The 15,282-nt window shown below is 39.2% G+C and overlaps 1 protein-coding gene across 7 annotated transcripts in view; it reads left to right on the forward strand.

The window, feature by feature from the left end:
• The window catches only part of RALGAPB (Ral GTPase activating protein non-catalytic subunit beta), an 89,924-nt gene that overhangs the window by 16,345 nt on the left and 58,297 nt on the right, over window positions 1-15,282 (forward strand). For all 7 annotated transcript variants that reach the window (XM_058685580.1, XM_058685582.1, XM_058685581.1 and 4 more), the window contains exons 3-7: window positions 1,524-1,726; window positions 6,333-6,496; window positions 8,341-8,527; window positions 13,920-14,051; window positions 14,869-15,047. In XM_058685580.1, the coding sequence (XP_058541563.1) occupies window positions 1,524-1,726; window positions 6,333-6,496; window positions 8,341-8,527; window positions 13,920-14,051; window positions 14,869-15,047 (865 nt within the window). The remainder of the gene's footprint in view (window positions 1-1,523; window positions 1,727-6,332; window positions 6,497-8,340; window positions 8,528-13,919; window positions 14,052-14,868; window positions 15,048-15,282) is intronic.

Genomic DNA, 15,282 nt, shown 5'->3' on the forward strand with positions numbered 1-15,282 from the left:
ATCTTAATAAGTGTCAGTTTTCTTATCTATAAAGTGAGGATAGTTTACCTTCTCACACAGGGTTATTTTGATGGTTAGAAGCTGCTTATGAAAGTGCTTTGCAAACTGCCAGGATTGTACAATTGTCTGCTGCCTTCATAGTAACCTTGTTAATAAAGGAATGATGCTTGTCTGGCATGATTTGTTCGTTTTGAGTATATTGGTTCCTAGTGATCATGCTTTCCTTTTATAAGTGCTCATGAATCATCTGCTTAGTAGTTTGTCCCAGAGTTTAGTGTGGAATTCCCTGAAACTTTCCAGTCTGTAGTGTCTGGAATATCATTTTATCTTCTTTTGCAAATTGTGCCGTTTTTCCTTTGTCGCCACATCATGTTCATTCTTCATGGGCAGGTTCTCTCAACCCTTACTTATCATGTGATTCAGTTAAGTAAAGAGGCTGGAATTCATTTAGTGCAGCTCAGTGCCTTGTTAAGATCTTACCCAGCTTGGGGTGCCTGGGTGGCTCAGTTGGTTGAGCGTCTGACTCTTGATCTTGGCTCAGGTCATGATCTCACGGTTTGTGGGATCGACCACCGCCACCCCTGTGGTCCACCCCTGCCTGCCCCATGTCAGCGTGGAGCCTGCTTGGGATATTCTCTCTCTCTTTCTCTCCACCCCCCTACCCCCAATCCCCCGTTCGTTCACATGTGTGCTCTCTCAAAAGAAATAAGCATTAAAAAAAAAGATCTGGGGCACTTGGGTGACTCAGTTGGTTAAGCATCCAGTCTTGGCTCAGGTCATGACCTCATGGTTTGTGAATTCAGGCCCCCCCTCTAGAGCCTCTGCTGGCAGCACAGAGCCTGCTTCGGATCCTCTGTCCCCTTCTTTCTCTGCCCCTCCCCACTTGATCCTGCACACGCTCTCTCTCAAAAATAAACAAACATTAAAAAAAAATTAAAACAATCTTGCCCATCTTTAGTCCCTTCTCACTTGTGTTTGTTCTTACCTTCCCATGTTCATTGTGTTCTTTGGCAGAAAAAAATAGTCACAAAATAAGAGTTGAACGTTCATCTTCCTTCCTATTGTTTGTTAATATTGCATAATCTGAAAATGGAATATAATTGAATTTATGTATATGATTTCCTAAATGACGCACATACCTGTATATAAATTAAAAGGAGAAAAGTAGCTAAAATTTTCTATTTTTTTGTCCCAGTCTCTATGGAAAATCAGGATGACCCATATTTGCTTTTTATTTCATAGTGTAAATAATAATAATGTCTAATGGGTAAAGCCAGCATGGAAGTGATATTTAGAAAGAAGTAGTTTATTGTTTTCTTAAATATTTTGCTTAGGAAACGTTGTCTGAGTATGTTTTATCCATGGAAAGTACATTCTCAAGAATAAATCTGGTATATAGTTGAGATGAATATACTGTCAATTGAGAGATTTTTGGTAATAAAAGAGGTAAACATTTTAAATCAGTCTGCTGAGATACATTAGGGATGTGTGATAATTCTGAATGTATATTTTCTTTTGTTTAGGTGAAATGGACCATGGAAGTAATTTGCTATGGATTGACCCTTCCATTGGACGGAGAGACTGTAAAATATTGTGTTGATGTATATACAGACTGGATTATGGCTTTAGTGTTGCCGAAAGATTCTATCCCATTGCCAGTTATTAAAGAGCCTAACCTATATGTTCAAAGTATACTAAAACACCTGCAAAATCTTTTTGTACCAAGGTAAGCTATACCATCTGTCTGACCTGTTACCAGGATTATAATAAAATATTCATAAATGTTACTTTTTTCTATTATAGGAGCTGATTTCATTGTTAGTCTTTTGAAAAGTAACTTTCATTACTGTTTAATTAAAGAATGTATTAATATGAATTATAAGAGAGATGGGCTTATAGAATATTTACTAGGAGTTTTTATCAAGTGTGTACTCATTTTAAAGGCTTTTGGTTTTCTAAGATCTGATAGCTTTTAGATATTAAAATACTGTGACCCCTTTCCCTTCCATTGAAAAAACATACTTTTGCCTGTCATAATTCTTTTCTCCACTTAAGCTAAAGGCAACTAAGCCTTCTACCTTAAAGTGAACCTTTCCTATGAGAGAATGAAGACATCAAAGTAAGCAGACTTGAAATTATTATGGACAAATTCATAGTTGGCCAAAAGATGATCTTAATAGTTTGGTACTGATTTTTTCCCCTACCTTCTGAGACAGTGACCTTAAATATTATAATATGGGATATGTACTTTATTTGGGCTTAATGTTTTTTTTTTCCAGTTCTAAAAGATTATATGTCATTGTAAGGAGTTTGGGAAATACAGAAAATAATGGAGAAGAAAGCATTAATTAGGGTTTCCTTTAAGAAAAATCTGTTTTCAGCTATTTTTTTTATGTGTTTGAAAGAGGTAAAGGGGCTTGCTTCCTTTTGGGAAAGTTCTCATTAAAGCTTTTTTACTATCAGGTGGTAAGGGACTTTGGGTCTTCCAAAAACCACTCTGTAAATTTTAGCTTTTTAAATTTAGAAGGAAGATTACTTTGGGGTTCCTTGCTGGTTCAGTCGGTAGAGCGTGCCACTATTGATCTCAGGGTCGTGAGTTCGAGCCCCACGTGTGTTGTAGAGTTTACTTAAAAAAATGTTTTCTTAAAGAGTTTTAGAAGGAAGATCACTTTGCAGAATTTGAAATAAAAAGTCTCTGTTAAGAACTCTGATGTGTAGGATCAAGTATAAACTCCTTGCCTTGTGTGAAATGCTGGCTCTCATCTGGCCCCTAGCCAGATTAGCTGCTGCTAATTCTGCATGAGCCCTGCTCATTGGTCAGACTCCTAAATTAAACATTTCCTTAAGACTCCATCATGATCTTCCCCATCTTCACCTACCCTTTTGTTTTCTTCCTCTTCCTTCCTCTCTCTCTCTCTCTCTCTCTCTCTCTCTCTCTCTCTCTCTCTCTCTCTCAGCTGTCCACATCTTACCCTTGTTGGTTCATTTTAAATTCTGCCTTGTAAAGAGGAACCTACCTTACTTTACCATCCAGGCCCACAGTGATCATACCTTTTCTGAACCTGTGTGGTTCCGGTACTTCCTGTGTCACTCTTTTATCTCTTCACTGTTTTTTTTTTGCTCTTAAAACGTGTGTGTCTCATTTCCCCGTCTAACGAACTTGAAGGCAGGATCTAGGTCGTATATATATTTTGGGCTTTCGCAGGACTTGGTGCGGTACTGATATTACCTTAGGTGTGAATTAAATGCTTGTTGCTTGATTTATTGATTTCAAATAGAAGTAATAACAGGAGGTGGTTGGCAGTGATTAGCATATTATTTGTGTCTAAGGCTCTTCTTTTTTTTTTTTTCAAGTTTATTTTGAGAGAGAGAGAGTGTGTGTGTGAGTGAGAGAGGGGCAGAGAGAGAGAGAGAGGGGGAGAGAGAGAATCCCAGGCAGGCTCTGTGCTGTCAGTGAGGAGCCTGATGTGGGGTTTGATCCCATGAACTGTGAGATCATGATCTGAGCCAAAATCAAGAGTCAGACGCTTAACTGAGCCACCCAGGCACCCTTCTAAGCAGGTTCTTCTAAAATGGTATAATAGTTCTGGTGCTTTCTTGTCATTCCATGTAGGAGACTAGTTCACTGGGCTTTTTCTTTGGCCATGGGACAGTCTCATGGGTAGTATTGTCACTGTTTCTTTCCTATTTGTACCCTTACCACCTGTTAGTGCTCAATTCATTTGTATTGATGAAAAATACCAATGGCATTTGAATTAATTGGGCTTTTTCTTTTTTTGCCTTTTGAGAACCTGAGTACCTTGTTCATTTTACTGTTTGTAATTAACTTGTTTTCTCAAGAGTGTTTGCATGTTTCTGAGAGGATACTGAACTGAGTACTAGAGTTTTCCTGGCCAACAGTGTCTTAGGGAGCTGAATGTTTTCAGTGCTAAATATTGGGAGTTAGGATCTCATCTTCCTTTTTTTCCCCCTTAAGTTTATTTATTTATTCTGAGAGAGAGAGCGCGGGAGAGAGAGCAAGCACAAGCTGAGGAGGGGACGAGAGAGGGAGAGACAGAATCCCAAGCAGGTTCACACCATCAGCATAGAGCCCGATGCAGAGCTCGAACTCAAACCGTGAAATCATGACCTGAGCTGAGCTCAAGAGTCAGACACTTAACTGACTGTACCACCCAGGTGCCCAGATCTCACCTTTCTTTATTGGAAGTATCAGGTTTTTTTAATCCATATCACAAAATTGTCATCAAGTTTACTTAGTTGTTGTTATAAAAGTGATACCCAAAGTGTTTTTACCACTTTGCTAGAGATAAGTCAGAGTGGGGATCACCTTTCTCTTTTTGCCTATCAGTTTGATCTCTTTTTTGTTTGCATAATTGAGTGAACAGTGAACCATCTTTTAAAATCGATTAGGGTTTTCATTGCGCAAATATATTGTAGTTTAAAAATGTAATATTCTTCTAAAGCAGTGGTTGGCCAACTTTTTTGATAAAGAGCCAGATAGTAAATATTTTAGGCTTTGTGGGCTATATGGTGTCTGTTGTAACTAGTCAATTCTGCTGATGTAGAGAAAACAGCCATAGATAATACGTAAATGAATGAGCATGGCAATGTTCCAATAAAACTTTATTAATAAAAAAAACAGATGGCAGACAAGATTTGACCATGGGCTATAGTTCACCAGCCCCTGTTCTCAGAACAGGTTTTCTGAAGATCATAAGTTGTTTTGGAAAATATTGAGGGGAACAGAAAATCTCTGGTATTTAGACTTTCCTACTTATTTTTTAGTAAAGATGACCTTATTTCCCTTAGCCATAGAAACCTGGACACTGCTTATGAGTTTAGGCCTTCTTAATGAGGGGACAGTACCTACAGAGCAGATGTCTCCTTTTGTACCACTGGGCAGATAACTGGAATTGGTCGGTAGGCCTAGGTTACCACTTGGGATGCTTAAAGTATTATCACTAAGTTGGAAGAGTGTCAGCCCCAGTGCTGTTTTGATTCTTCTACTGGACTTTTTCTTGTATGGCCAGAAGAAATTTATATAGCTATTATATAGTTTCTTACTGTTCTTCAAGTAGCTAGAGTTATAGACACAAACTGGAGCCTCCATGGCTTCACGTGAACTGGATTCACCTCCAGCTGAACATGGCCATCTCCCTGCTCTTGGGGGCTCTTGCCTTTTCCTAGGTGAATGTCTCATTTTGCTCTAGGTCTGACTTCTTTAGGAAAAACTTAGGAATGTCATTTGTTTGCAACTGTAAAGTAAGTGTCTGGTTTTCTGTGCCATGGCCCAGAATCTGAGAATCTTCTATCTTAAGGTTGAGGTGGGAGTGCTAAGGCCACTCACTTTATTCTCTGGATTTCTTGAGGAAGCTCTGAGATTGTCTACTCTGATTTACTCATGTTTTATCGGTTCTTTGTGACATGAGTCATAATATAGAAACTTGTCCTCAGGATTCATTTCAATACTATTAGTTACTTGTCTTGGGTTGTACGTAGGAGGTCTGGAGGCCAACTCACCACTCACTTATGCAGTGAGTTTCCTGCTACTCTTGAAATTCTCAGGTAGTCTGCTTTGGAAAGCAGGGATCAGGGGCTGGGGCCTGGACCTCTGTCTTCAACTCTAGCCCCAATACTTTGATCTGTTTTATTCTCTTGGGAAAAAAATGCACTTGTGGACTAAAGAGTTATAAAACTTTTCTAGGGTATCTTGGGAACCACCATCTTAGGTTAAGTTGCCCCTTTTTTTTTTTTAATTAGAACAGCAGTAGCAGGTGCTCATTTCTGAGGCAATTGCCTCCATACCTCATCGGTTTTAGTGACCTGTGAGAGTATTTCATTGGGTCTGTAGGTTCTTCTCTAGCAGGCATTAGCTTCAGACGGACTGTGAGCACTATGAATGCACATTCTGAATTCTTGTAAATGTGTATTTAAGAAATTTTAAAAAGGATACAAAGGCCATTCTGCTTCAGTGTGAGCAACAGAAGTGGCTGCGGGTATTAACGCATTCACTCATCAGAAAATGGTGTGCCTGTTACGTGCCAGGCACATTTTAGACTTAGAAAATCCAGAGGGGAAGCTTACATTCTAGTGGTCCCCTCCTTCCCCAGGAGCTATTCAAGCTCTCAGAGAAGTGGTTGGTTGAGATCCCGGGGTGACAGACTGTGTGATGGTGAAATAGCTTTGAACCGAGGAGGGTGCACCTGGCCCTGTCTTCTGATGCTCTTAGGGAGTGCTGCTGGACCATTGCTTGCTGTGTACATAAGTTGCCTGTCCTTAAGTTGTTGCTCTCTTTCCTCAAGGCTTGTCAGTGATATCTGTCTCTTCTTCAGACAGGAACAGGGCTCCAGTCAGATCCGACTATGCTTACAGGTCCTGAGAGCCATTCAGAAACTGGCCCGTGAGTCATCCATCATGGCACGAGAAACGTGGGAAGTCTTACTGTTGTTTCTTCTGCAGATTAATGACATTCTTCTAGCCCCGCCAACTGTTCAAGGTCTGTTTATTTATTTATTTTTTTTCTAGTTTATTTCCAAGCTCCAGATACAGTTCGCTTTAAACTCAACGATGTGTAGACTCAGCGGGGATTTACATTTTGGCATGGCATTTGGCAAACCGAGGTTAAATAACAGTTCTTAGAATGGAAGCCCTCACAGGCATAATAGGAAGTTACTGTACCTTCAGTGATGATTTTGCTAACGTGGGGAGAGCCTCTGCATTAATGCGTATTTGATAATGATAGGAGTAGTAGCTTTGTTTAGTATATTAGGATAGAGCTTATATAAGGAACAACTAACTAAGGTAGAACCTGTAAGCACTGTACCTGATTACAAACTAGTTATCAAAGTAGACACTAAAAACTTGACAGCTGCAGAAGATACTTTGTTCAGCAAGTGAAATCTACAAAATCTTCAGTGTTCTATCTGGAAGTATGACAGTTTGCCATTCATTACCTGGACATCAAGAAGCCTCCCGTTTTACACCTTCAGATTGTATTTTAGAAGCCCTGCCTTGTATGTTGTAGCAAGCGTACCCAGATTGGAAGTCGATATTCCTAGTACTGGGTTCCCTTGTTGCCCTGTTCATCTGTGTAGTCTCTTTGCCAACGGACATGCACGTGTGCTTGTGATCTCACCCCAATACGGTCCAGGAAAGTACCTAAAGGAAATCACAGAATTCCACTATTGACCCCATAATAGGAATACTTTGTTAGTGACAGTAGCTGGCCAGTCATTGACTCATTGGCTCTTTGCTGCAGAGTCCTGGTGCCAGGGGTCTCAGCAACTCAAAGCGGGCAGTTCCTCCCCTTCTGGGGCTTATTGTTGAAATTTAATTTTTGTTCATTTGAAATACACATTCTTGTAACTTTTCCTGCTAATCCCAAGTTTGCCTTGTGGAGTTATACAGAGTACAGACCCCTGTTTTTCTCCCAAGTTCCAGGGCTCAGGACAGAGGGACAGGTCTGGTTTTGTGGTTGAGGCTCTGTCCTGCCCAGCATCGGTCCTTTTGCTCCCTTCTTTGTCCCTCTCTCCCTTGAAGAGTAGCTTTCAAACACCTAAAAGTTTTATAACAAAGTTTGGAGGTAGAAAGACCTGGGTGTTTATTTGCTCTGATTCCTTCACTTACTGACTGTGTAAACTTGGACAGGATACTTAAATTTTCTCATCTCAGTTTTCTCCTCTTCAAAATGGGTATAACTAACAATTGGTAAAAGATATAAATACCTATCCTGCAGGATTAATGTGAGGAATATGTGAGGTCGTATACATGAATCAGTCGGCACAGAAACGGACCCAGTAGTCACACATCATAGACGTTTGTCCTTTCCCTTCTCCTCTGTGTCCTGTCCACTTGCTAGAAGACTAAGATCTTTGATAAGAAATGAGCAGGGTGACTCGAAAACTTTTTTAATGCTTTATTTATTTTTGAGAGAGAGAGAGAGAGAGAGAGTTAATGAGGGAGGGGCAGAGAGAGAGGGAGACACAGAATCTGAAGCAGGCTCCTGGCTCCGAGCTGTCAGCACAGAGCCCGACACGGGGCTCGAACCCACGAACCGTGAGATCATGATCTGAGCCGAAGTCGGACGCTTAACCGACTGAGCCACCCAGGTGCCCTGTGACTTGAAAACTTAATAAATGATCATTGGTTGATGTTGTTATGATTTTCTTCATAGGAGTTCCTAAGAATAGTTTCTCATTCTTACTAATTAAATGGCTATTTGAAAGTCAGAACTTAACATTGTAGTTATTTTAATTTTTTGACCACTTATCTCAAATCATTGAATTAAAGATTTTTCTTTAAAAATGAGTATGCCAAAGTTGTTTTCTTTTTGTTGGTAAGGTGGCATTGCTGAGAATCTAGCAGAGAAGTTGATTGGTGTTCTCTTTGAGGTTTGGTTACTAGCTTGTACTCGGTGCTTCCCAACACCTCCTTATTGGAAAACAGCCAAGGAGATGGTGGCAAACTGGAGGCACCACCCAGCAGTGGTGGAGCAGTGGAGCAAGGTCACCTGTGCACTCACATCAAGGTAGGTTGTCATCATTGACTTGCCTTCCTTCATCCGCCTGGCCTAAGACAACTTTTCCCTACTTCTGTCTTACTGGGATTCATGGAATGTGTTGTAAAAAGCTTGTATCCTGTCTCTGTTATTGTATTTTAGGTACAGAATCGAGCCGCTTTTTAAAAATAGATATAGCAGGGGTGCCTGGGTGGCTCAGTCGGTTAAGTGCCTGACTTCGGCTCAGGTCATGATCTCACGGTTCGCCCACGTTGGGCTCTGTGCTGACAGCTCAGAGCCTAGAGCCTGCTTCAGATTCTGTGTCTCCTTCTCTCTCTGCCCCTCCCCCGCTCATGCTCTGTCTCTCAAAAAGGAATAAACGTTAAAAAACATTTGAAAATAAAAATAGAGGGGCGCCTGGGTGGCTCGGTCGGTTAAGCGGCCGACTTCGGCTCAGGTCATGATCTCGCAGTCCGTGTGTTCGAGCCCCGCGTCGGGCTCTGTGCTGACAGCTCAGAGCCTGGAGCCTGTTTCGGATTCTGTGTCTCCCTCTCTCTGACCCTCCCCCGTTCACGCTCTGTCTCTCTCTGTCTCAAAAATAAATGTTAAAAAAAAAAAATTTTTTTTAAAAAAGAAAATAAAAATAGATATAGCACTTTGACTAGTGCCTATTAAATTACAACCTTTCAGATTAAGCAAATATAGAGAAGCAGATAAATTCTGCACCTTACCTCCCTTGCCAAACTCCCACTCTTAATCTTACTACTAAAATATTCATGATTATTACTTAAACCAAACTATAGAAAGGTATAAAAGTTTTAAGTTCACTAGAAATCCTATTATATATGTTTATACATAGTTTTACAGAAATGAGACCATACTATAATGTGCTGTACTATAACCAAAGTAGTTTGTTATAATAATTTTACTTTTCTTACCATTTATATACAATATTATCACTGTTCTGTGAGTAATAAGGCTTTATTTTTTTTCAGGCTTGATTTTTCAATTCAACTCTGCATATTTTAATATGTAACTCTAGGGGCGCCTGGGTGGCGCAGTCGGTTAAGCGTCCGACTTCAGCCAGGTCACGATCTCGCGGTCCGTGAGTTCGAGCCCCGCGTCAGGCTCTGGGCTGATGGCTCGGAGCCTGGAGCCTGTTTCCGATTCTGTGTCTCCCTCTCTCTCTGCCCCTCCCCCGTTCATGCTCTGTCTCTCTCTGTCCCAAAAATAAATAAAAAACGTTGAAAAAAAAAAATTAAAAAAAAAAAAAATATGTAACTCTAAAAGATGAGGATTCTTTTTTAAACACAATCACAGTACTATTATCACCCCTAAAAAAACGTTAACACAGTTTTTTAATATCAGTTAGCCATTCGATGTTTAAATTTCCCTTGAATGCCTTAATTTTTTTCTTTCTGTGGTTGATTCCGTTGAGTCCCAACTAAGAGCTCACTTATTACATTTAGTTGACCTGTTTCTTAAGCCTATCTTAAACTATAGGTTCCTACTCTCTCATTTTTATTTCTTTGCAGTTTTTGTTATTGAAAAACTTGGGTTTTTAGAATGTTTCACATTCTGAATTTTTTTGATTATGTCCTAGTTGTGTTAATATGTTCCTCTGTCCACTGTATTTCCTGTCAACTGGTAGTTAGATCTAGAGACTTGATTTGATTTAGGTTTGGTGTCGGGGGAGGTAGTGTGGAGGCAGGAACAAATTTAATTAATTAATTAATTATTTTTAATTTTTTAAAATGTTTATTCGAGAGAGAGAGAGACAGACAGACAGACAGACAGACAGGGTGTGAGTGGGCGAGGAGCAGAGAAAGAGGGAGACACAGAATCCAAAGCAGGCTCCAGGCTCTGAGCAGTCAGCACAGAGCCTGATGTGGGGCTCAAACTCAAGAACTGTGAGATCATGATTTGAGCCGAAGTCAGATGCTTAGCTGACCGAGCCACCCAGTTGCCCCAGAAACAAATAATTTATAGGTAGCATTATGTATCAGAAGGTAGATTGGTCTTTTCTGAGTTAATAAAATGTTTATACATTTATCATTATTTAAATTAAAAGATGGAGGTTTTGGAATATTCTTTTGATTCTGGTATACCCTAGTGAATGTCAAAATTATAAATCTATTTTTAAATAATACTTCTTATCTTGATTATAAAAGTAATACATTGTGGGGGGGGCACCTGGGTGGCCTAGTCGGTTAAACACTGGACTCTTGATTTCGGTTCAGGTTATGATGTCACAGTTCGTGGGATTGAGCCCTGCATCAGGCTCCTCGCTGATAACACAGGGCCTGCTTGGGATTCTCTCTCCCTCCCCCCTCTCTCTGCCTCTCTTCTGCTTGTGCTCTTTCTCTCCCTCTCAAAACAAACAAACAAACAAACAAACAAACAAACATAAAAACACTAAAAGCAATACATTCTCAAAATAGAAAACTTGGAAGACAGAGAAAAGTACCCATCACTTACAGGCAACCAGTGTTAACATTTTAATGTATTTTTTCCATTTCTCTTTATAAAAAAAAGATTATTCTATGTAGTATTGTTACCTGCTTTTTTTAAATGTTTTTTTTTTTTTTTTTTTTGAGATAGAATGGGTATGCACACACAAGCAAGCAGGAGAGAGAGAGAGAGAGTGGGAGAGGGAGAATCTTAAGCAAGCTTCATTAGCACAGAGCCTGATGTGGGGCTTGGTCTCCAGTGTGAGATCATGACCTGAGCTGAAATTAAGAGTTGGATGCTTAACCGACTGAGCCACGCAGGTGCCCCATTATTTGCTTTTTTTTTAATGTGATTCTTAACCACATTAATTACATGTGCCTTTTTCATTCTTTAATCTCAAGATATTTTATTTTTGCAATAGTAGAAAAAATTTATATTATCTTTGTGTTTTGTTACTGTTTTCATTGGTTTTTTTTCTTAATATAATTTTTTGTCAAATTGGTTTTCATACAACACCCAGTGCTCATCCCAGTAAGTGCCCTCTTTAAGGCCCATCACCCACTTTCCCTCCCCACCCCCGTTCAACCCTCAGTTTATTCTCTGTATTTAAGAGTCTCTTATGGTTTGCCTCCCTTCCTCTTTGTAACTTTTTTTCCCCCCATTCCCTTCCCCCATGGTCTTCTGTTAATATTCTCAAGATCCACATATGAATGAAAACATATGGTATCTGTCTTTCTCTGACTTATTTCACTTAAGTATATTCAAGGTCATATTTTTAATGGCTTTGTAGTTTTTCATTATGTAAATGGAATTGTAATTTATTTAACCATTTCATTGTTGTTTAGATATTTATGTTGTTCCCAGTATTTTACTTTAAACATATTGTTGGGGTGCCTGGGTGGCTCAGTGGGTTAAATGTCTGACTTCAGCTCAGGTCAGGATCTCGTAGTCATGAGTTTGAGCCCGGCATCGGGCTCTGTGCTGACAGCTCAGAGCCTGGAGCCTGCTTCGGATTTTGTGTCTCCCTCTCTCTCTACCTCTCCCCCGCTTGTGTGTGCTTGCTCTCTCTCTCTCTCTCTCTCTCTCTCTCTCTCTGTCTCAAAAATAAAAATAAAAAACATGAAAAATATTGTTGATGTGAATGTACATTGTGTGTGTATATTCTGGTTATTTCTAGATATAACTTCTAGATATAAGGTATAATTTCTAGATAGAAGACGATTGAGTCAAAGGGCTTTGAACCGTTTAAATACATTTGGAATAGTACTAATAAATTAAGTAACTGAATTGTTGAATTACTTTTAAGGTACACTATAAATTCTGAACTTCATGTAAGTTATATAGCAGTTGTTATTATGGATAAATTACAGCTTAGTTGTGGGGCGCCTGGGTGGCTCAGTTGGTTAGCGTCTGACTTCAGCTCTGGTCATGATCTCACAGTTGTTGAGTTTGAGCCCCCACATTAGGCTCTCTGCTGTCATTGCAGAGCCCACTTCAGATCCTCTGTCCCACCCCCCCGCCCCTCCCCTGCTCTCACACTCTTGCGCGTGTCTGTGCACTTGCTCTCTCTCAAAATGAATAAACATTAAAAAAATTATAGCTTAGTTGTGTTGAAGGAGTTTGCAGTGGGATGAACCTTTTAAAAATAATTTAAATGACAATTTATTATTTATCTTATAATTCTGTAACAAATTATATAACGTAAGTTGAATATTATATGACTATATAATTATTTGCAATTAGTTACAAATAAACATTTAAAAATAATTCATGATTTTATAAATTGATAATGTATGGTTTGTAATTTTATGTATTATAAAATTAACATAAAATTAGCGTATCATATGCAATTTTATATATTGCATACTGTATATTATAAAGCTACATGTATAAAATTAGATTTTTTTTTTTAATATGAAATTTATTGTCAAATTGGTTTCCTTACAACACCCGGTGCTCATCCCAACAGGTGCCCTCCTCAATGCCCATCACCCACTTTCCCCTCCCTCCCACTCCCCATCAACCCTCAGTTTATTCTCAGTTTTTAAGAGTCTCTTATGGTTTGGCTCCCTCCCTCTCTTCCCCCCACCCCTTCCCCTTCACCATGGTCTTCTGTTAAGTTTCTCAGGATCCACATAAGAGTGAAAACATATGGTATCTGTGTTTCTCTGTATGACTTATTTCATTTAGCATAACACTCTCCAATTCCATCCACGTTGTTACAAAAGGCCATATTTCTTTCTTTCTCATTGCCAAGTAGTATTCCATTGTATATATAAACCACAACTTCTGTATCCATTCATCAGTTGATGGACATTTATGCTCTTTCCATAATTTGGCTATTATTGTACAATTTTATATATTGCATACTATATATTATAAAGCTACATATATAAAATTAGATTTTAATGATACATAATGTTAATGTGTAACATGTATATGTGGTTTTATAAATTATAGGTACATAACCTAAAATATAAATTAAATATATAAATTATAACTAATAATTTTAAAAACAAATTATTCAAATATTTGAAAAAGTTTTTTAATCTTTTACAAAATTGGAAATCCCCTTTTAATTTCTCTCTTGTCAGTAAGGGTTTTCATCGATCTTACTTTTGTTACATATGATACACATTTCATCTGTTTTCTCTTGTATTTCTCTTACCTCTTTTTTTTAATGTTTGTTTATTTTTGAGAGAGATGGAAACAGAATGTGAGTCAGGGAGGGGCAGAGAGAGAGAGGGAAACACAGAATCCAAAGCAGCCTCCAGTCTCTGAGCTGTCAGCACAGAGCCCGACGCAGGGATCGAATTCACACACTTGTGAGATCATGACCTGAGCGTATGTCGGACTCTTAATCAACTGAGCCACCCAGGCGCCCCTCTTTTTATCATATTTTAATTCTTGAATATATTTTTCACTCTGTTAAGAAATGAACTTGGTGGTGTGCAATTTTTTTCTATTCTAGATTGCTACGCTTTACGTATGGTCCTTCATTTCCTCCATTTAAAGTTCCTGATGAAGATGCCAGTCTGATCCCTCCTGAAATGGATAACGAGTGTGTGGCACAGACGTGGTTTCGCTTCTTACATATGTTAAGGTACTATTATTTAGTGTCACGTTTGCTTTTTATCCAGTGTCTTAGGGCAGAAACCGTGCTGTAGCTCTCATGTTGGCACTCAGTGCGTGGCTCCTAAGTACAGGCCTCAGGTGGAGCCACATGGGACAGTAGGCGTATCTGCATCACGTGGCTCCTGCTGTCCCTGTCTCAGCAGAGGCAGGCTGCCCTCAGCCGTGCTCGGTCTGCACTCTCTGGAAGCTTGTCCCCTGTGGTACATATGACATTTGTTCTCTTGCCTACTGCTGCAGCTTAGATCATAGCTCTCCCAGGACTTTGTTGCATTCTGTGGGGACTGGAGACTGCCTTGCTTCTGTGTGTGACCAGTGCTGTGTCTGGTCAGCTTGGCTAGGAGGGCCTCTCTAGTGTCCTTGTTTGAAATGTCACTGAGGCATACACTAAAATTACACAGAAGGATAAATTGCTGCTTCCCGCTCTCTCTTTCTTTCTAATAATTCTATTCGGTTCAGTTTCATTGCTTCCTGTTTTTTTCTCTACTAGCCACATCCTTCTGTTGTGTGTAACTTCTGTTCTGTTGCATACTGCCTTAATTCTCATTTCCTCTCATTCTGGTTCGACTGGCCTCATTTTTCTGTTTGTGTATTGGTGATTCTAAATTACTCTGTGTGACCTTTTTATAAATTAGGGTTGTGAACCATTCTCTTTTTTCCCAGTTCTTAGTTTGCATTTTTCATCTTTTCAGTTTTCTTAAAAATGTCTTTTTCTGGGATCATTCTCTATTTCCTTTAAAATTAGAAAGTTTTTCTGTGTAATTAATTCCTTTTCTCTTTTTTGATAGTAATCCCGTGGATTTGAGTAACCCGGCCATTATAAGCTCTACTCCCAAATTTCAGGAACAGTTCTTAAATGTGAGCGGAATGCCACAAGAATTGAATCAGTATCCCTGCCTTAAACATCTGCCTCAAATATTTTTTCGTGCCATGCGTGGAATCAGCTGTCTGGTGGATGCATTCTTAGGTGAATTTTGTGTATGTTGCTAAATGTTTGAAGAGCTACACGTAGATAACTTTAGAGTCTAGATTTAGAAACTATTATGGAAAGCCAAAAAGGAAAAAAACAACACACCAGATTTGATGACAAATAACAAAGTAGGAAAAATTATTTGCAATAAATGTAATAGCTAGAAATGTAAAAGCTAGAAAGCTTTTGTTGTCTTTATATAAACAGATCAGACAATGCTAAGAAAAAGAAT

This window comes from Neofelis nebulosa, chromosome 9, assembly GCF_028018385.1.
Source record: "Neofelis nebulosa isolate mNeoNeb1 chromosome 9, mNeoNeb1.pri, whole genome shotgun sequence".
NCBI lineage: Eukaryota > Metazoa > Chordata > Mammalia > Carnivora > Felidae > Neofelis > Neofelis nebulosa.